At 37.8% G+C, this 21455-nt stretch overlaps 1 protein-coding gene across 3 annotated transcripts; it reads right to left on the bottom strand.

Moving 5' to 3' along the window:
* Positions 1-30: 30 nt before the first annotated feature.
* On the bottom strand, positions 31-19686 carry dmtf1.L (cyclin D binding myb like transcription factor 1 L homeolog). Of its 3 annotated transcripts, XM_018252706.2 has the most exons (17): positions 19538-19686; positions 16914-17029; positions 16282-16401; positions 15652-15746; positions 13711-13825; positions 12742-12818; positions 11769-11926; positions 10530-10562; positions 9769-9878; positions 8731-8959; positions 6777-6928; positions 5312-5521; positions 3962-4047; positions 2805-2963; positions 1192-1548; positions 700-847; positions 31-234 (listed from the first exon to the last, which is right to left on the bottom strand). In XM_018252706.2, the coding sequence occupies exons 1-17, from the start codon at positions 19681-19683 to the stop codon at positions 137-139; spliced, it is 2409 nt and encodes an 802-aa protein (XP_018108195.2). In that variant the 5' UTR covers positions 19684-19686; the 3' UTR covers positions 31-136. The 3 variants fall into 3 exon arrangements, with proteins under 3 accessions (XP_018108195.2, XP_018108196.2, XP_041442493.1); XM_018252707.2 differs by lacking the exon at positions 16282-16401; XM_041586559.1 differs by lacking the exons at positions 16282-16401; positions 16914-17029 and having other exon boundaries at positions 19538-19641.
* Positions 19687-21455: the final 1769 nt, after the last annotated feature.

Below are 21455 nucleotides of genomic sequence, written 5' to 3'. Positions count from 1 at the left end.
CTAACTAACTATATTAGAAACATTATTTATTTTGCACAGCCTATCTATTTACCCAGTTTTTATTTTTACACTGAACTGTTCCTTTAAGTGAGGGTAAAAGAAGTGTGCTGTATAGGAATGTATTTTAGTGTTAGTTTTATAAATCTTCAAGATCCTTTGAGTCGTCTGAGTAAGGGCCATCTAGTGAAGAGTCATTAAGGTGTGATCTGTCCCCGTGGTGCTGCAGAATAGGATCTATGGACAAACAAAATGCAAACACTTAACATATATTTCTGATACCGCTCAAATATAGAAATGTACTTCCCTCAACTTCAGGAGTTACAATTTGTTTTCATTTCATTTTGGTCCCAAACTGTTGTGTTGGTACTCACTGGTAACCACATGAAGTCCTCTTTCTCTTTGTGGCCCTCGTCCTTTCAATTAGATGCAGACTAAACCTTTTAAATGAGTCAATAATGCCTGTCTGATAATGATCTTATATTTAGCACAGAAATGACCAGTTGTTAATATAATGGTCCTTCCACAAGATGTGCATTTGGCTGTAGCCTGCGTATGATCATCAGAAGTTACGGAGAGTTCAGCTAATTATTATCTCTTAATATTACCTTAGCGAAATGGAAAAACTAACACACACACCCCCCCCCCCCGTACTAGAAATATCACGACTGTAGGCATTGCCAAGATGACTCTGAGAATTACCTGCAAGTGTTGTAAGAGGAAGTACAGACTCTCCATCAATATCATCTTCTGTCTGGATGTAGCCAGGTGGTGATGAGACAATAAGTACTCCATCATTAACAGTGGAAGACTGACTAGCCTGTTCCTCAATGGCAGAAGCATGGAGGACCTATAAAGAAAGGCAATGACTTCACCCTATAGGCAGCAGGGACATGGATATCAAGTTGTTGAGGGCATTACATGCCCAGCAAAAAAAACCCACAGGTTTTGTTTTTTTTATAGTAATATCACATTTTTAAGTGTTTTACTCAAGGCATAGTCTGGCCTAGTTATCAACTGAAAGTTTGTTAAGATTACAACAAAGGGTGCAAAGAGGCAATCATTTCAGTATTAATGTGGACATGAAAATAAAAGCTTCCCACCTTTTTATTGAGGGGATATTATTTAAACAGGAAAAAGAAAAAAAACAATTACTAATTACCACATTTGTCATCTACTATTAAAGTGCATTACCTTTTTCATACAGGAGCTAGCCAGGTCATTGTCTGGCTTTATGTCCACCCCTTCATCATCCCCAACTTGATGCATTAAATCCATGGAACTTCTGCATTTTATCTTTAGAGACGGAGGCTCTCTACAATACCCAGAGTCTTGCCCAATATCAACAGGCTGGATCTGCCCAGATAAAGAGTTCACTTCCAGAGCACCCTGATGATTGTTCATATGATCTTGCTGTAAGTCTGAATCAGCAGTAAGATCTCTCGGAGTATGAGGTGAATTCATGTCTTCAGAAGCCACAGTGCGAATTATAATCCCAGGCGTATGGCAGTGAACTGTCACATTATCACCACTGTTGAGGAGATGTTCTTGCTAGGAGGAAATAATGGAATATATGTATTATAGCATGAAAAAGAAACTATCACCAAACCATGATAGAAAGACATCCTATTGTCTGTGGCATTGAAGGGTTGGGGAGGTGTAAACTTTTACTGAACAGCTTTTTATAATAGGAGAAGATGAAATTGTGGCTAAGAAACTGCCTACTAGGATATTGCTGGTTTAAGTAAAGTCTATAAGTGATCCAATGGCACCAAGCAGCCTACAGAGACCAAAGGAGCAAAGACACTGCTTAAAACAACATACATTTCTGCCCTTTACTTTAAGAAGCACTAAGAGGAAGTGAAGCACATTCCTACATGTTTAGAGGGTTGAGTCAAGTGTATTTAGGCTTGTGGTAAGGACTTGTGGCTTTACACAGAACGCTTGATCGTTAAAGGAGAATTTTTAAAAAGAAGCATAAAATAAACAGGTCAAATCATTTGCTGACAAAGGGCCAGCAACACCAAAAATAAATAGTTTATACTGTATGGTGTTTGCTAGAAGCTCTGCTGTATTTATTTTTTTTATCTATTGTCTCAGGCTCCACTGAACACCATACACCAGGTGGGGTTTAAGTAGGGATGCACCGAATCGCTATTTTTGGCGAAAGATTTGGCTGAACACCGAACCAAATCCTAATTTGCATATGCAAATAAGGGGAAACATTTTTACTTCCTTGTTTTGTGATAAAAAGTCACGCGATTTCCCTCCCGCCCCTAATTTGCATATGCAAATTAGGATTTGGTTCGGCCAGGCAGAAGGATTCGGCCGAATCCGAATCCTGCTGAAAAAGGCCGAAATCCTGGATTCAGTGCATCCCTAGGTTAGATATTTATAAAGTGTCCCTCAAAGCTGTACACAGATTGAAAAAAGTGCTTACTAAAAGGTGAAAGAACATTCAGCACCCCCTACCAAAGAGAAGGATGCTGATAGCTGTAGTTCTGTCAAAAGCAGCCTGCCTGACTAGGTGGATCTTTAACTGGAAACATTGCCTCCGCTCAGTTGCAGGCAGATTCGGTGGATTTCGCAGCAAAATCATTTCAGGGTCAAAATTGTCCACATCCGACTGTAGCTGAGCAGAGGCAATGTTTTCAAGTATAGGCACTTCAATCATCAAAGCAGCATTGGAGGAGCACATTCTCTTCACAGGCAGATATCTGCCTCGTTTGGCCATAGCCCTATGTATATCTATGTCATGAATGCATATCACGTTTGTTGGTTGCAGAGTTAATTAGATGTATACTCACAGATAATGTGTGCACAATGATTTGTTCTGGCGATGCTGGAGACGAGTTAGATGTGAGTGTCACTGCTTGGTTAGAAGTTAGTGTTAATGGAAGACTTTGGCTGGAACCTGTCTGAAGAATGAAGGTTCCTGTGGTCCCGCTTGGTTGTAAGTAAAATGACTGAAAACAAAGAAAAAAAGAGAGTAAAGAAAAAATATCCAGATTATTTTTTACAAATTCAAAAGAACGTGGTTTACTTTTTTGACCCATTGTAACTGCTAAGCAGTGTTTCTTGTACATATTGTAACAATTTTATCGAAACACATTTTCTTAATGATGATCATTTTTAGGCTTCAAGCCTAAAAAGCATTAGGTGCCTATGGTTTCATTTTGAGCTACATCAGAGGTACATTACTTCTCCACAAACTGTGGGGTGCAAAAAATTATTCTATATACCGGTATATTCATACTTCATTAATGTGCCAGATGCCACCACCTGGTACTCCTTAAAGAAATTAGAAATATTGTTTTGCAGTGGGATGTTTTTTAAAGGGTTGTTCACCTTTAAATTAACTTTTACAAAGATGTAGAATGTGACAATTTGCAATTGGTTTGCATTAATTAGTATTTGTAGTTGTTTTTATTCAGCAGCTCTCCAGTTTCCAATTTCAGCACTCTGGTTGCTGGGGTCCAAATTACCCTAGCAACCATGCACTGATTTAAATAAGAGACTGGAATATGAATAGGAGAGGCCTGAATTGAAAGACAAGTAAACAAAAATAGCAATAACAATAAATTTGTAGCATTAAAGATGGGGTCAGTGACCCCCATTTCAAAGCTGGAAACGGTCAAGAAGGCAAATCATTAAAAAAAAAAAAAAAAAAACTATAAAAAATAAATAATGAAGACCAATAGAAAAATTCTTATAACTGCCCATTCTATAACATACTAAAAGTTAACTTGAAGGTGAACGACCCCTTCAACAATTACATTCTAATTCCACAGCATTTACACAGCTGGACCAGCACAATTTGCTCTGATTGGAATCCTGTCACAGATTCTGTGTGACCCGAGTCTCAGTCTGGGCATGCTTGATAAAGATACATTCTAAACATAAGGTTTTTATTAAAATATATCAGCAAAAGATCAGTGAAATGAATATGAGAGAGCTCACTTACTGGAAGGATTTCAAATGTCTGTAGTGTGCCGCTGTTTAGTGCTATGGTTTCTGTGTCAGCCGAAGGAGAGGCTGGAGCAGAAGAGGCTGTAATACAGAAAAAATGCATATTAAAGGAGAAGGAAAGCTACTGAAGTGGTCTGTTGGCAGTAGATTAGCCACAATAGTGCAAGCTATGACACTATATTTTTTCTGCAGAATGCTTTACCATTCTTGAAGTGTTCTCTGTCTGTTTAGGATAGCAGCTGCCATATAAGCTTGGTGTGACATCATATCCCGCCTGAGTCTCTCCCTGTTCCCTCATAGCTCTGGGCTCAGATTACAGTAGGGTGGGGAAGAGGAGCAAACTGAGCATGCTCAAGGCCATGCCCTGGAGGTTTGAGCTGAAAACAGGAAGTCTGATACAGAAGTCCATGTGTACAAAATAGAAGGAAAGAAATGCTGTGTTTCTTTTGATAGAGGACTCAGAGCAGCATTACTTTGAGGTTTTAGTGGTGTAATTATATAGACCTTTCTGATAAAGATTACTTAATTTTAGCCTTTCCTTCTCCTTTTTAAAGCTAAGAGTAGCTTAGAATGGCATTTTAGCACAGGCAATATTCATGTTCATCATTTACACCACTAGGGCATCCACAAAAAAAAACAAAACTAAATTTAAAAGATGCTTAGGCTTTGTTTGCATTCCTTGCATAGAGAAGGCGGTAACCTAACTGGAATGCAGATTTCCAGAATTTGTGATGGTGTTATTGAAAAAATAGCAAGAATTACAGCTTAATTTCTGGGAAAAAAAGATAGGCATCTTTTATTCCCAGAAATTAAGCAGTAATTCTTGCTATTTTTTCACAAGCTTTGCAAGAAAAACAACTGACGTGTTTGCTTTAGAAACACTACTATAGTTAATATAAACAACAATGCTATGTAGCCATGGGGGCAGCCATTCAAAGCACAGGTTACATAGCAGACAACAGATACACTCTGTAAAATACCATTGTATTCTGTAACAGGGCTTACCTTCTGTTAAGTAACCTGTGCCTTTTCATCTTTTTCAACTGAAATGCCCCCATTTTAGCTGTCTTTCTAAAACAAACATAACTTTTACCAATGCAGGGCACCAATACATCTTAATTACTTTAAATCACTCTTATTTATTGGTGATAATGTGCCTTTAAGGACAAAAGAGAATACTTACCTAAACATTTCTCCTTTAATACGGAGTCACTTACCCACTGAATTTTCACGCTACTCACTACGATTCATGTCTGTGCATTCCCCAGGAGTTATTTCTATGCGGTGTACTACTTTTACAAAAAAATGAAACTTGTGTGTAAAACAATTCTTGGTCATTACTTACAAAGATGTGTAATCTGTACAGGAATCTGTAAGGCTGCCAGGGAGCTCTGGGATAGGCCTGCACTCTCCTCCAAATGTGCTACTCTGATCTGGACGTGCTGTACGGTGGAGTTACTGCTTTGTGATTGGACATCAGACTTGTTCTCAAGCTCTTCAGCACCCAAAAGAGTTGCCTGGCTTTCATGCAGCTGCCTTAGGCCTTTAATTAAAACTAAACACAAACCGTAGTTCGGCAAAGAATCAAAATGAATGAAGCATTCTCGTTTGCCCTCATCCTAAAGTGATTATTCTTAAAATTTGCTTTTTCTATATGTTAAACAATCCTTTACTTTTTAGTTTAAAGGGATACTGTTGCATCCAAACGCATCAGATAATAGTGCAGCTCCTGTAGATTTCTGCACTGAAATCAGTTTTTTAAAAAAGCAATGTTTTTTTTATATTTAATTTTGAAATTTGACATGGGGCTAGACATATTGTCAGTTTCCCAGGAACCCTCAGGGCATGTGAGAGTGCAAGTTGGAGTGATATCACCCCCCTCCCTTCCCAACAGCCCATCAACAGCCTATCAAAAGAACAATGGGCAGCTACCTGACACCTCTGCTGAAGAATTTGTTGGCATTGCTAAAAAAACCCCCAGCTTTTTCCTGCTTGGGTGCTATTCTTATGACTACCACTAGCACTTTTAGCAATGCAAACAAGACCTAGGGTCATGATATAATACAATGGGAAAGGGGAGACTCAAAAGATGTCTGAAAGCAATTCAATCCTGAAGTGCTGAGATGGCTGCCTCCACACTAATATTACAGTTAAAAAAAATATCTTTTGGTTCATCAATAAAATTTTAAATAGTAGAGTGAATTATTTGCACTGGGTGGGGAGGGAAATTGCATGACCTTTTGTCACAAAACAAGGAAGTAAAAATGTTTTCCCCTTCCCACCCCTAATTTGCATATACAAATCAGAATTCGGATTTGGTTCGGTATTCGGCCGAATCCAAAATAGTGGATTTGGTGCATCCCTAATAAAACCATGACTGAATCCCTTTAAATGTTTTAGTAGCCTTATGGCATGCTCCAAAGTCTAGAAAGAACCTCTGGCATCCAGGAAGGTATCATCTATGGCATACACCAAACCCAGACACTTACATCAGACTGTCTAAATCTGCCCAACCATAACATACTCTCACAGAATAGTCCTTGTACGGATTTGCTTGCGGATTCCAGAGACAGCCTGACGTGAGATTGTAGACTCTTTTGGTTATATGGCATATAACTGTATGTACATTATATATTCAGATATTTAGAAAAAATGTTCCAGCAAATTATACACCCTCAAATTATAGCCTATTTAAGGGAAGTTAGTGTAATATAAGCATTATGTATTACTAGGCGGTAACTTCCTTTAAAAAGACTATACATTGTGAATTCACCTATACATAAATTTAAAATAGTCCAGCAGCAGTTTACCAGGAAATGACACGTCCTTGTGATTTGCTATTTGCCTCTTGACAGTCCACCATTTACTTCTGAGCCACTGAGGTGACCGGACACTGGCCCATCCTTCTGCCAGAATATCCCAGTTTATGTCATTTTCATCTAAAACACCAAGCTCTGAAATTCTGTAGAGGGCACAAATAAAAAGCATTCACTAAATAAGATAGACTTTACATAAGACATATAGCATAGGAATCATCCATCGTGCGTTATACAAATATAGCTAATTTCATCCGTATTTTAACCTGCATAATATCAAAGAAAGTGACAAATATTAAAAATAAGATTAATAGTCTAGGCTAGTGTTTGAAGTTCAGAAAGCAGTTTTCTACCATTGAAAACATCTACATACATAATCAGATGTCCAATAGGTTACGTTGCCATACACATTTTCAAATGGGGAAATAGTTTAAGCATTGTAATTATGTCATATTTAAAGGGATTGTCAAGTTAAATAGAAAAGACATAGAAAGAACTTGCTCAAAGTGTTCTTTTGAGCTCTCTACTCATTTACCGTGGAAACGTTTTTTCCCCAAAGAAAATGAGTGAGCACATCAGGTTCATCTCAGGTTAACCACAGGACCAGATACATACTGAGTATGGAAATTGGAAAGCTAGAATGGAAGGAAGCAGCCCTTCACCTGGCTATCAGCACAGCTCGAAAATCCCAAAGACAGAGATTACTGTATGTAGAGTGGAGTCTCTGAAGATGATGCCTGCATATTTAATTAAAACATGAAGTGCCAGCTCTGTCCCTTTGACCTAGCTGCCCCCCGGGTAAATGCCCCAAACTTTATACTTACCCCTCGGCACAGATTCAGGCATTGGAGTTCACTGCATCCATGTTTAGGGTTTTCGGTAAGCTGACTGAGAGAACTGCTAAGCTGCGCATGCGCAGTTGGAGCAATTTGCCGGATTGCGACAACTTTGCATGCGCAGAAATGGACGGAAATTGCGGAAGTGCCGGAAGAAGACACGAAGACCAGGAAGATGACCGCAGTGAATATAAAGTTAGGGGCATTTCCCTGGGGGGCAGCTAGACTGGGGGGGAGGAGGGAGGGGGGTATACGTGGGGTGTATGGGGTTTTTTTTTGGAAAACTGTTGAATCCTCTTTTAAAACCTGTACGTGCACAGTTCCATGCACACTTAACCAGACCCATGTGCAAAAGGAATTAGTAGAAGTGTTTCTCCACTGCCATTTTTGCAAATAATCATTAAATGTCTCAAAACAGTATATAGAGGTCAACTGTAAATGTTCTCAGAAGAGTACTCTGAGCAAGTTGACTTTAATGTTATGTTTAACTTTATAACCTCTTTGATGCTTTACATGTTTCCACATTTCATTCCAAGAAAGCCAATGGCAGAGAAAAGGCTAAGATATAACTGCACATTGCGTATATAAGTAGCGCTATATGAAAAAAAAAATGTATCCATACATAACTCCATAATAGTCAGCACATCAGGATTATTATATTTAATATATTATAACAGCAAAAAAAATATAAATCAATTCCTCAGTTTGAAGTTCTATCTGTATAGTTTACATTAGTAATAAACAATAAGCTACATATGTCCCCAGCTTTCAAAATGTTATAGATCTTGCCTGCTAGAAGAACATTATCTAGAAATATGAAATGGCATTTTTCTCTCTCATGTACAAATTTCTATATGAAGGACAACTAAGGATATGAATATGCACACAATAAGATACGCTGACATTTTAAGCTGTCAAAGGGTGAAATAGGAAAAGCATTCCTTATACATATATAACATTTTCTCCATGTAATCTGAACGATATTATTTGTAGGTATGCCAAAAGAACCATTCTGGTAGCGTGAAGTCTGGATTTAAGGCTAAACAAGCAGTAAAAAGAAATTACAGGAATCTGGAACAAGATCTTCAGTGTGTATAATTCTAATAACAAACCTGAGGATGAGATTTATCTCATCTTCTTTGGTCCACTGCGTGCCACCACTCTGCTTCCAGTTTAAATAATTTAACCACTTCGAGCGACACTGCTTTTCGGAACGGGACCCAACTCTTTCAGCCACTGAAGCCCAAGACACACCTTGAGTTACAATATCTCCTGCCTCAGTCCCGGTAAGTTCATGGACAACCTCTGCTAGTCTTCTCTCTTCTTCGTCTGTCCATTTTCCTTTTAAGATAAACCAACCATAAAACACATCATCGATCTATAATGAAAATAGAAATTACTGCCAACTGAAAAAGATTTATAAAACACCTGAATATACTTTCATATTTTACGCAAGAAAGAGGGTGATTAAACAGGGAATGTATTTCTTAAAGTTATAGGAGTTTGCTTGGAGACACCTACTGCCTTTTGCCATTAAGGTGACAATTTCTTTGCACCCAAAGTTTTAAGTTTTCACACAAAGCAACAGTCGAGATTGAGGGAGAGAGAGAGAGAGAGAGAGAGAGAGAGAGAGAGAATTTAATTATTTTTTTGCTTCATTATTAGGATTTTGGGGCTAATCAAATGTACATGTACTGTACTTCCTTTAGGTGGCAGCACCAAGCTTTTTCTGTGCAAGCAGAGCATTGGTCATTGACGAGTGCTATGCTTTTCATTAGAGGGACATACATTAAATATAATGAAGATTGCCTGGTCTAGGTTTTTTTTGTGGCATAAAATGTACCACATAGCATTTTATGGCTGCTGATGTCTTATAGTATAATAGCAGTATAAAATTATGTTAAAACCCTGGTAGATGACATAAGAGTATAAGACTTATACTCTTATGTCATCGACTTGAGTCTTAACATAATTTTTTTCTGACTGTGGCTAGTTGGCAGTAGTGTCACTGTTTCAAATATATTATAATAGCAGTATAAAAACGACTGATATCTCAAAAGTTCTCAGAAGAGTACTCTGAGCAATTTTCAATTCATTTGTTTTGAGGGCTTCCTTTGATAGAACAAAGTAGTTAAATTGAGCATGCACACCGGTCTTGCAGGTCTCTTTCATAAGTCGGCAACGATCCTTTACAGAAGAGGCACTTCTGCCCAAAGCAGCCCCTATAGTAGCCCAATCATTCCCATGCTTCACTCGCAAGCTGCAAAATGAAAATCAAATTAAAAAAAAACCTGTTAATAAGATCAGTGTTCAAAAATCAGAAAAAATTACACATTGTCGAAACCCAGCACACTCACTGATATAATAGGCCTTTTAAACGGCGCCTGATATTATCTATGCCAGCAAACAAAACGACTAATGAAAACGCAGAGGCTGATATGTTGTGTATAAGGGGCAGATTTTTCATGGTCAAAACTCTCAAATTCAACTAGGGAATTATCCAAATTTAAAAAATTTGAATTCAAGATGTTTCAAACTCTGGCCTTTTAAGAATTTGAATTAGACTATTCGCCACCTAAAACCTGCTGAATTACTGTAGACGTCAATGGGAGAGGTCCAGTGACCAATTTGGAGATGTTTGTAGCCTTCCTGATCGAGTTTTTTTCAGAGAAATCGAATTCGAAAAACAAATTCAATTTCGAGTTTTAGGATTGTTTAAATTCGTCCAAGTTTTAGATACTAGATTTGTTTCTTAATTAATCCCCCAGTCAAATTTCAAATATATTTAAATTTAAGGGAGTTAAAAAAAAACAAACTCACATGAATTCGACCCTTGATAAATGTGCCTCCCCGTGTATGCAGTAAATCTTTTGGGAAATGGCATAATACAAATTTAAAGAGAAAAACTTACTCTCTAAGTCTCTCAATCTCTGCATGTGTGTACCTGCACAACAAAATTGAACATGAGCCATCCAGTAAATAAATACAAATTAGACCAGAAAAAGAACACTGCAAGATAAATGACAGCAGCTGCTACATTGAAGCAGAATTGTGGTGGTCATGACCATATTTTTGGGCAACACAAATTTCTAGGAATTTAAAGGATGATCTGCAGGTGTTAAAAGGGAACAACACCAATAAACTGTTTCATAATGAAAGAAATTTTAATTCCAATTTAGTTGTCCTTCAGGTCTGTTAACCAGCTGACTCACAACATTGCTTCAGAAGTAAAGAGAATATAAACAGACAGGCATTTACAAATAACTTTAAAACCACTGAAGATTTGTAATTTATGTATATTGGAAAGTTGCTTAGAAAAACTTAAATACAGGTTTTGAGAGAAGAGCCCTTTTAAGATACTTTATAAGAAAGTAAACAGAATTCAACAATAAAACTTGCATACATATTACAATAGAAAAAAAAAGGAATGCACTTAACCACATCCTTAAGTTTTTTGTTGATTTTTAATATCACCCTAGTACAGTAACTAATTATTACTCACTATACATGGTATGTATAACTTTATTTGAGTGAAACTGTACTCATTTATAACCACCCATAAACCTGTTAGGAAACAGCCCTGATAACCAAAATAACTTAGTACCTACAGTAAGTAACATTATTGTTTTTAAATGGACACTACTACTTTGGTGCTTTTTGAATTGTTGTACTTTATATCCCTTAGCGTTTTGACTCTACATTTTGCCATCAGATGGTAAAACTATAGAGAACATGTTCTGATAAAACCTTGAAAAATAGACATCTTTGAGAATAGCCCTTTAAGAATTCTAACTTCTATATAAACCACAATACAATACCAAATGTGGAAAGCTGCCTCCAAAACTTAAAAAAAAAAACAGAAAAAAGGGTCTGTATGACTGTAAATATGATGTACTGTTACCCTACACTAGCAAAAACTGTGTGTTTAAATCAAAGATAAGGCTACATATATAAGGAGCTGCTGTAAAGTCACAGGGAAGCCATACATTCATATACAGGTAACAAGAATAACTTTTGTATTTATTTTAATACTTTTTGTTCATAGTTAATGAAATAAAAAACTTATGTTTACAATCAAACAGAGCTGATATAAGTTTGGCACTGCAAAAAGGAATGGTTGCACACGCTACAAGTTCGCTTTTTCTCTTACTTTCCCACATGATTCCGGTCATCGTACATGCGCAGAACTCTTCTGTATACAGCAAAGAGTGGCCGATTCAGACCCCATGCTATCGTTCTGTAGAAGTCTTTCCTCTCATCTTTTGACATTTCGAAAATAATTTCAGCTGCATCTTTAATGCCATGACTCTACAGAGGCAAAGATATTTAGGTCATTGGACAATACTAAGTTGTTTGCTTTTCATGCTACAGTCCTAAAGGGATGCTGTCATCAGAAAACATGTTTTTTTCAAAATGTATCAGTTAATAGTGCTACTCCAGCAGAATTCTGCACTTAAATCCATTTCTCAAAAGAGCAAACAGATTTTTTTATATTCAATTTTGAAATCTGACATGGGGCTAGACATTTTGTCAATTTCCCAGCTGCCCCTGGTCATGTGACCTGTGCCTGCACTTTAGGAGAGAAATGCTTTCTGGCAGGCTGCTGTTTTTCCTATTCAATGTAACTGAATGTGTCTCAGTGGGACATGGGTTTTTACTATTGAGTGTTGTTCTTAGATCTACCAGGCAGCTGTTATCTTGTGTTATGGAGCTGCTATCTGGTTACCTTCCCATTGTTCTTTTGTTTGGCTGCTGGGGGGGGGTGGGGGAGGGAGGGGGGTGATATCACTCCAACTTGCAGTACAGCAGTAAAGAGTGTTTGAAGTTTATCAGAGCACAAGCCACATGACTTGGGGCAGCTGGGAAATTGACAATATGTCTAGCCCCATGTCAGATTTCAAAATTGAATATAAAAAAATCTGTTTGCTCTTTTGAGAAATGGATTTCAGTGCAGAATTCTGCTGGAGCAGCACTATTAACTGATGCATTTTTCCCATGATACCATGTTCTCTGCATAACATTGCCTGGTATGCATGTACAGTTGGTGCATTTCCTAGGAAAATGACATTATAAAATGCAACAACATTTTATGGATTAAAACAAAATATAAAATTAATGTTTACCTTTAAGTACCTGTCAATGTTGCTCATCAAGATTGCAATTTCTTCCTTAGACCACATCCCCTGCTTCCATTTATGTCCTTTAAGAAGAAAAAGAAGATTGGCTATTGGAGTACCTACACTTAATAGCACTTGTGAATATGTTATCAATGTAAATCTTACAGGGCAAGTATAAGCCTTTGTATAAAGAAAAGGGTTACTTTCTGCCTGTATTTTGCCTTTTTAATAGAAATTACTTGCGTTTGTTTTTCTTTCTCCCCAAAATTGTTTGCATTATAACACAGGTCTATTTGATACTTTACAGGAAGTTTTTAACAACTTGTTTGTCCTTCTAAGACCAGTAATAGGCCACTAAACACATAAACATGTGACTCCTACTGAAACTGGATAGTTACTTAAACAAGATGACACAGCCTTTTTAATCAAATGCCTGGACAACCCCAATATGGATGGTGCTAAGGCCAACAATTTAACAACAAGACCAGAAAACTGGTCAATAGCAATCAACCAAAAGGGCCATATTCACAGCACTCTCTAGGATATCAGTTAAATATTTTTTTATTTGTAAAGTGCATTTGAAACAGTCATACACAACATGTACGTTCTAACCATCCAATAATAACATAATCATAAAACATATCTTAGGAAGGAGCTCCCACCAACCACCATATTTTTATATGTCTGGTGGACAATATTGTCATGTGTCAGAAGAAATTGTAGACCTATCAGTTTAGTTTAATTTGGTAACATATGTCTGGCCAATTAGCATAAAGAAAAAAAACTATATTTGTGAAGATTTGTGGATTATACTTGCAGGAATACAAAAATAATTTTTGCATTGCACTGTTCTTTGTGCTGGTGTCATAAATAGTATACACACAACCACACATTTTAGAGGTCACATTGTTTACAAATAGCATATCTAATTTCAATTCAATTTAATTCCCTAACAAATATCAGTGATGTGACTACCTTTGTTGGTAAGGGAATTTTTATCTTCTTTACTTGTAAACCAGGCTCGGCTTACTGCTGAAGCCTCTTCATTACCTGTGGGTGAAATGTCATCGAGTTGTTCATTCTGGAGAATCTTGAAAAAAAAAAAAAAAATCCAATGGATATGTTCATATGAAGAATATAGTCTGATATGAAAAAATAACCCTGTCATAGAGTAAAAACTGTGGCCATTTATTAAATCCTCAAGAATTAAAAAAAATAAAAGCCAGCAATGGTACTGTGTGGATTTTAAGATTCTTGAATATTGCTTTGGTTCTATGGTGGGTGATGATCAATGAAGACCAAACAACTGTTTCCACTGTCAGTGTGACTGTTGTTTTTTCTCTACATCTCTTTGTTGAGAGCACCTGCAGTTCTTTGTCCCCTGTATATGTGCTCAAAAGGGGCAACAAGGATTAGACGAATACTGACAAATTATGCAGCAACACTGGCAGCTGGTCAAATAAATAAAATTAGTATTTCTAGGCAGTTAAGAAGGCTGGGAATTTCCTAGAGAGGGAAACTGAATATTTACTCTGCCTTTTCAATGAAATTCAAAGAGTATTCATAGCCACTTTACAAATGCTACTATGCAGTTGTTTGCAACACCAAGTACTGTATTACAATCATTTGTAAAAACATCTAATAATAAAAATAGTGAAATTAATTTTCACTATACAATGCAAGTTTTTTTTTTAAACTTGTTCCCTCCACTGACCTTGACTGACAAAAGGTTAACAGCCGCCACTGCTATTTTCCTTCTGATACTCTATAAACACACTACCTTTATGGATTATACCTCCCCATACATCCCATTCAAAAAAAGGTCTGTAGGGGGCGTCCTAAGTAACGTGAAGTATAAATATATAACGGTGCTCCAAACAGATTATCATGCTAAAAGTTTCATAGGTACAAAATAGTTTGTCAGGCACATTAACACATCGAAACCGGATGCAGCCTGCAACAAGCCTGAGTTTAGGGAGAAGATATGTCACCCACCATGGTGATAATGCAAAAACTACACACACACTGCTAAAACAGCAATGTTAATATCCCGAAATTGCCAAGGAAGAGTCCAGATCTCAATTCAATAGAGAATTTGGGTGGTTTCTCTCACAATCCCCATGCAACCTCACAGAGCTTGAGCAGTTTTGCAAAACTGCATTGTTCAGATGTGCAAACCTGCCACATCTGGAGTATCATAAGTATCCACACAGACTCAGGTTATAATGCTTCCATTTATTTAGTGTTTCTACATTGTAATTCATGTGAACCACTTTGCAGAGATCCCATTTTACATTGACAAGACACATGGGGTTGTGTAATAAAAGGCACTGAGTTTGCCCAGGGGCAGTAATCCATAGCAACCAATCAGCAGGTATAATTTACTAGTCACCTGTTTGAATGCAAGCATCTTATTGGTTGCCATGGGTTACTGCTCCTGGGCAAACTTAGTGCCTTATATTTTATATGGAGTATAGTCTATTTCTGTTGATCACTGCCTTCTGTTGCATTTCACTGCATTTACTATGCATTTAGTCTTTTTGGCTTTATATAGCCTATGTTGTCATGTTCTTCCATTTAAATGATCTCAAGTTCTACCCCTCAGAAGGCGTGTTCCAATATCTTGCACGGATGGGAGATTTAGCAAGGTAGAAATAGACTATTTATAAGTTTGGATATATGTTTTGGAGTATAAAACATTGTCAGCACTGGTAAATCCGAGGTTCTTGATGTATAGCTGGACACAGGGACATGTCTCTGCCCATACCTGGCTTAAAACATCTTTTTTCTGTTCTAATGCAATGCCAGGCGTGCATATGAACTGGCAAGTGGGCGAAGGTCAAAACCATAAGCATTAATAGTGCATATGATGCATTTTTCCACATTTAAACTATGTGGTCTAGGTTATAATCATACCTGTATCTGAGTAATGGAGTCTTCACTGATGTCATCCTCAACCACCTCAGTGGTAGCAGTCATGGTCACCTCAAAACTTTGATCATTCTCTGACACTGAAGTAGAAACGTGTGAAAGAATTCCAGTAAGTAAATATGAGAGAAAAGTCCACTGTATATGTTGAAATGTTTTGGATAACTGGGATATTTGTTTATTAGCATAAACTTCGATATACTCTTTGTTTATTTATCTGCTCCTTGAAGGAGGAAAACAGCTGTGGCTGCTGCTATTCCTAATTGTTGAAAATTTGGTATATCACATCAACAACGCAGACAAGCCAAGTCCAAATGTCCACAGCCACTGCTAGGCTGTCACATATGGCATGGTCTGCTTTTTCAGGAAAAAAAGACACAGAAAAAAAATGCTTGCAATGGCTATAGAAAATCCAAAGAAAACGGAAATATATTTGATTGTTTGTGAGTTTTTCATGGTGGAATACCTTTAATTAGCCTCCACTGAACAGCGAAAGTTTATGGATATACTGTATATGGTTACTCACTCAGAATGAATATTTATTTACATCCCCATCTCATCTAAAAAATATAGGTAATACATTAATACACACCGAATTAAAAAGAATCAAAGACTTACACGGGAGTGCAACAACAGATATGCAGGGTGACGTTTCAGTAACACTGTGCTCATGCTCAGATGACAAACAAAGTCTCTTTGTAGGAGTTCCCACAATGTTTTCAGAATCTAGTCCTGAGTCTACAAGCAATCAAACAGAAATGTAGAGCTTGAGCTGTCATTTACATGTACGTAAGACAAATCCCTTAGAATGACAGCACACAAGACACCTGGCTCTATTTTTCAGTAAGCAGAAAAATGCCCTGAATTGGTGCCTCCCAATGACTTGAATGGGAAACAAGTAAAAATGTTGGTACTGATGCTTTTCATCTCTAGTAGAAAGTCAGCAGTGTCATTCAAATTAATGGAAGGGAACAGCAGTAGTTCTGGGTGATTGTGTGCCTACTAAAGGCTTTGGCACACAGGGTATTTTGACTCTGTAATCAGACCGCACCTATCCATCACTATTTTACATACTTCACAACTCAACTGTTTTTTTTATAACAGTAGAATTATAGTCAAACTCGTAAATAAATAAAGTGACACGTTGCATATTTGATGGTAGCGTGACCTCTTTATGTGCTGTAAAAATGTTTCCATTATCTTTGATTTAAGCAAACAATAAGGCAGTATTAATTGTAAGAGATATATACCATTTTGGGGACAGTGGAGAATGATGTTTCCGTCAAAGTCCTGTGTGAGTGTCAGAGAGTTTCTGGTTTGTATTTTTACTGTGCCAGACTCTTCTTCACCTGTGCTCATACTCAATCTGTTCAAAAAAACAGCAACAGTATTATCATTTTTTACACTAAATAGGAAAACTGAAGCTACTCCATGTTTGGCTCTTGCAAGGTAATGAATAGATTTCCAGTGGTCATATAATCCCCCATGCATAATAGAATTATGCTTATCTGCATGAGAGCAAAAGGAAGGGGTTTATTATATAGAGCTCATTAACTAAAGTAACTAAGCTAATTAATGACATGTGCTGAGGTTCAGGTATGGAGGTCGAGACCTGGAGGCACATCATACAGTCCACGTGCATATAATTATATGTGAGGGTATATAATTGTATGTGAGGGTATATAATTATATGTGAGGGTATATAATTATATGTGAGGGTATATAATTATATGTGAGGGTATGGAGGGGTCAGTGTAAGTATATGTACAGATGCTGGCTTTCATTTGGAGGGGTTGAACTTGATGGACTTTGGTCTTTTTTCAACCTGATTTAAGTATGTAGAATGACAGCAGTGTTACTTTAAAAGGCAACTACAACTTTTTTTTGTTGAAACCTGCATGTTCAATGTGAATCATGTTGCCTAGCAATGTGTAGCACTGCTCCCTGATGGCAAAAAAAGGGCTGTATGGGAACGATTGTGCCGTGTTTAAAAATGTTACTACATCAATGTTGTATCTTATCTTAGATATATTTCAAGGAAAATGCATTTATTTTGGATGCCTCCATGAAAGTAACTTTACTGTAGGATACAGTCAGATACATCATGCATATACTTAGGGGCACATTTACTTAGCTCGAGTGAAGGATTAGAAGGAAAAATACTTCGAATTTCAAAGTATTTTTTTGGCTACTTCGACCTTCGACTACGACTTCGAACGATTCGAACTAAAAATCGTTTGACTATTCGACCATTCGATAGTCAAAGTACTGTCTCTTTAAAAAAAACTTCGACCACCTACTTCGCCACCTAAAACCTACCGAGCACCAATGCTAGCCTATGGGGAAGGTCCTCATAGGCTTTCCTAGCAATTTCTGATCGAAGGAAAATCATTCGATCGATGGATTAAAATCCTTCAAAACGTTCGATTCGAAGGATTTAATCGTTTTTCCTTCATCGTTCGATCAAACGAATTGCGGTAAATCCTTCGACTTCGATATTCGAAGTATTTAACTTCGATGGTCGAATATTGAGGGTTAATTAACCCTCGATATTCGACCCATAAAAATGTGCCCCTTAGAGTAAGTTTAACAGCTCCAAAGTAAGGCAAGCCTTATAAACTGGCTTCAACTCAATGCCAGTAAGCCTATGGGGTGATAGATGTACACATTATTTAAGTAGTGCTAGTTGCATATGCAGCACTGCATATACATACATATGCATACTTTTTACAATTTTTTACAATGCATAAATAGTACAGAATAGGTTAACAAAAGCAATCATTTTACAAAATAAGAATCTTAAGTTTCAAATGTTAAAGAATAACAGTTAGAAGAAGGGACCTGTCAGGGTAGGACTACATGGACGTTTTCGGCGCGATCCGACAAAAATAAGGGAAGAGATAGAAATGTCGGATGAAGTTGCAGTGCTGATCCTACGCAACACGATTGTCGGATGCAGATGCTGCATGCTGTGTCTGCATCCGACAATCGTGTTGCGTCGGATCAACGCTGCAACTTCATCTGAAATTTCTATCTCTTACCTTATTTCTGTCGCATGAGCACGTCGGATCGCACCGAAAACGTCCATGTAGTCCTACCCTTACTGTACATTTTACAAGCTAAATAGGTGTTCAACCGGCACACTGGAAATAGAAAAGGGGACTACTGGCAATCAGTGATACTGCCTTGCTTTGGAACTGCCCCGTTACCTCCAGCTAACATGGCGGCACCCATATGTAATAAATATGCATACAATAAATACACGTAGATGCTAAAGAAGGATTTTTTTTATTAATAGATATAATTAGATAAAATATTGATATTTATACAAACAGATCCTTGGATAAAGTTCAAAACTGGCCAGCCTTGTGCAAACTGCATGCATATATGGGATAAGAGCAGGTAAAACAGGGAGTCACCATGGTGGTCAGAATGATGCCAAAAAAGAATACCTAGTTTGTTCAATGGTTTCTTATCCTGCATGGTAACATGTTTTTTTTTTAACAGAAACATACCACTTTAAAACATGTATTTAAACTCTGACAGTGTCTTATGCTAATGCAGCAAACACATCAACTCGTAATATAAACATTTGCACATATGATATTATCTGTTGCTTAAGTGTTCATTTTGGGGGTATAGTTTTCCTTTAACAAAGATATGTTAAATAGCCGGCCAGTCGTGTATCCCACTGCCACAATATATATGTAATAACGCTACACCGTTACAAAGACTGACAGCCAACGCAGTACAAGGCTTGCACGTAAATACGCCCCCATAATTGAAGCGCCAGGCGGAAAAAGGTTCCAAATAACAGAGCCTTTCACTCGGGGCCTTCCAGCCTGTCACACACAGGGCCGGGCTTCATACTCACTTCCTGTTTTCAGTCCGGGCACTTGGAGAGCAGGATGGAGGTTCCGAGATACCAGGATGCAGGAACAGACCAACACACTCAGAACAAACCGCAGTCTCCGCCTCCACCCCTGTTACCGGAAACAAAGCATAACACCTAAATATCATTTCCGCTTTAAGCGCAAAATGGTGCTTGGTTATTTCTACGGGATGGTTGGGCGAACTTTTGCCTCTCTGTTGCGGTTTCATGTATATCTTATAAACTCCATTCTCTAAAGTGTTTTCTGAGTGGCTCATGTCTTTTTTATGGTGGGTTGTTATTTCACGTGGTTGGGCGAGGGACGGCTTCTACATCTTTAACCTTGAACGAGATAAAAATAATAATAAACGGATTTGAAACTTGTGGGGAGAATCTCGTGTCGTATATATTGATTTGAATCTGGCTGGCCCTGTATGTCTCACACTCCCGAGAGACTACTTTTAAAATCCACGACACAATCATGATCACTGACACATCATTATGACATCTCGGAGAAAACATTTAAGGGGTTTTAGTATGATGAAGAGAGCGATATTCTGAGACAATTGGTCTTCCTTTTTCATTTGTTATTACAGTAATAAAAAGGAGCAATAACAATACTGTAGCCTTGCAGAGCATTTGTTTTTTTAGATGGGGTCAGTGACCCTCTTTTGAAAGCTGGAAAGAGTCAGAATAAGAAGATAAATAAATATAAAACTACAGGTATGGTATTCGTTATCTGGAAACCCGTTATCCAGAAATGCCGTCTCCCATAGACTCCAAATGATTTCCTTTTTCTCTGTAATAAAACAGTACAGTGTACTTGATTCCAACTAAGATCCTTATTGCAAGCAAAACCAAACTATTGGGGTTATTTAATGTTTACTCGATTTTCTAGTAGAAAATCCTAATTATGGAAAGATCCGTTATCCGGGAAACCCCAGGTCCTAAGCATTCTGGATAACAGGTCCAATACCAGTATAATAAATAAATGATGGCCAATTTAAAAAAGCAGCAGGTCAAGTGCTAGTAATTTATTAGAGTTTACAGTTACCTCCCAACTGTCCCGTTTTGAGCGGGACAGTCCCGCTTTTGACAGCTCAATATAAAGTCTAAAATTTTTTACATAAATACCATTAATGTTTCTTGGCTATTGTAGTAGTGGGTGGTTGCAGTCCTGTTGTTCAATATGTAAATTGATAGGAGCCTCTTGCTAACCTGAAGTCAATAAATGTGTGCTCCCTCCTGGATCACATTTATAAAGCACCAATATATTATACAGCACCGGGGAGGAGGGGGACCCATGAGACAGCAGCCCTGGGCCCCCCAGTACGACCCCCGCCAATATCGCAAAGCCCCCTGCCGCTCACGCACCCCCCCGCACATGGAAGCGATTGAACATTTTGTGGCTAGTAGGAGGAGGTTCACAGCACTGGTGACAGAGCAGGTCTGGGCTGGCGGGACTCACGAAAGCCGGGGTCCACCTGGTTTTTTCCCAGTTTCCCGCCAGCCCAGTCCGACCCTGCACAGCTCTGTACAATAAACAGGTATATACATTAAACATACAGATTACATAGAAAAAAAAATAATCAAAAGCTGATACAAGAGGTAAAGACAGCTCTACCAAAAAGATCTCATGGTTTAAAATTAAAAACATTGGTTCAAAACATTTTTCCACACATCTGAAAAGTCACAAAGTAACCAGTTGCTTGTGACCAGTAACCATGTGTGTAACTATAGAAGAAGTTGATCACACAATTGAATGGGGGCCAGGAAGCAAGGGGAGTGGAACGCCAGTTGGCTTGGAAAAGCAACTTGAGACCCACGCTAGTTGCTCATTGATGCACCAAATCCAGGATTCGGTTCAGGATTCGGTTCAGGATTCAGACTTTTTTAGTAGCATTTGAATTTGTCTGAATTC

The sequence above is a fragment of the Xenopus laevis genome, chromosome 3L (assembly GCF_017654675.1).
Source record: "Xenopus laevis strain J_2021 chromosome 3L, Xenopus_laevis_v10.1, whole genome shotgun sequence".
Lineage (NCBI taxonomy): Eukaryota > Metazoa > Chordata > Amphibia > Anura > Pipidae > Xenopus > Xenopus laevis.
This window is presented reverse-complemented; position numbering and strand designations above follow the sequence as displayed.

Coding starts and splice junctions, on each gene's coding strand:
- dmtf1.L (XM_018252706.2), bottom strand. CDS start 19,683: ATGATATTTAGGTGTTATGCTTTGTTTCCGGTAACAGGGGTGGAGGCG. Junction 17,030..19,537: donor GCCCGGACTGAAAACAGGAA/GTGAGTATGAAG, acceptor TTTTTTGAACAG/ATTGAGTATGAGCACAGGTG. Junction 4,048..5,311: donor TGTACAGATTACACATCTTT/GTAAGTAATGAC, acceptor TCTGTATTACAG/CCTCTTCTGCTCCAGCCTCT.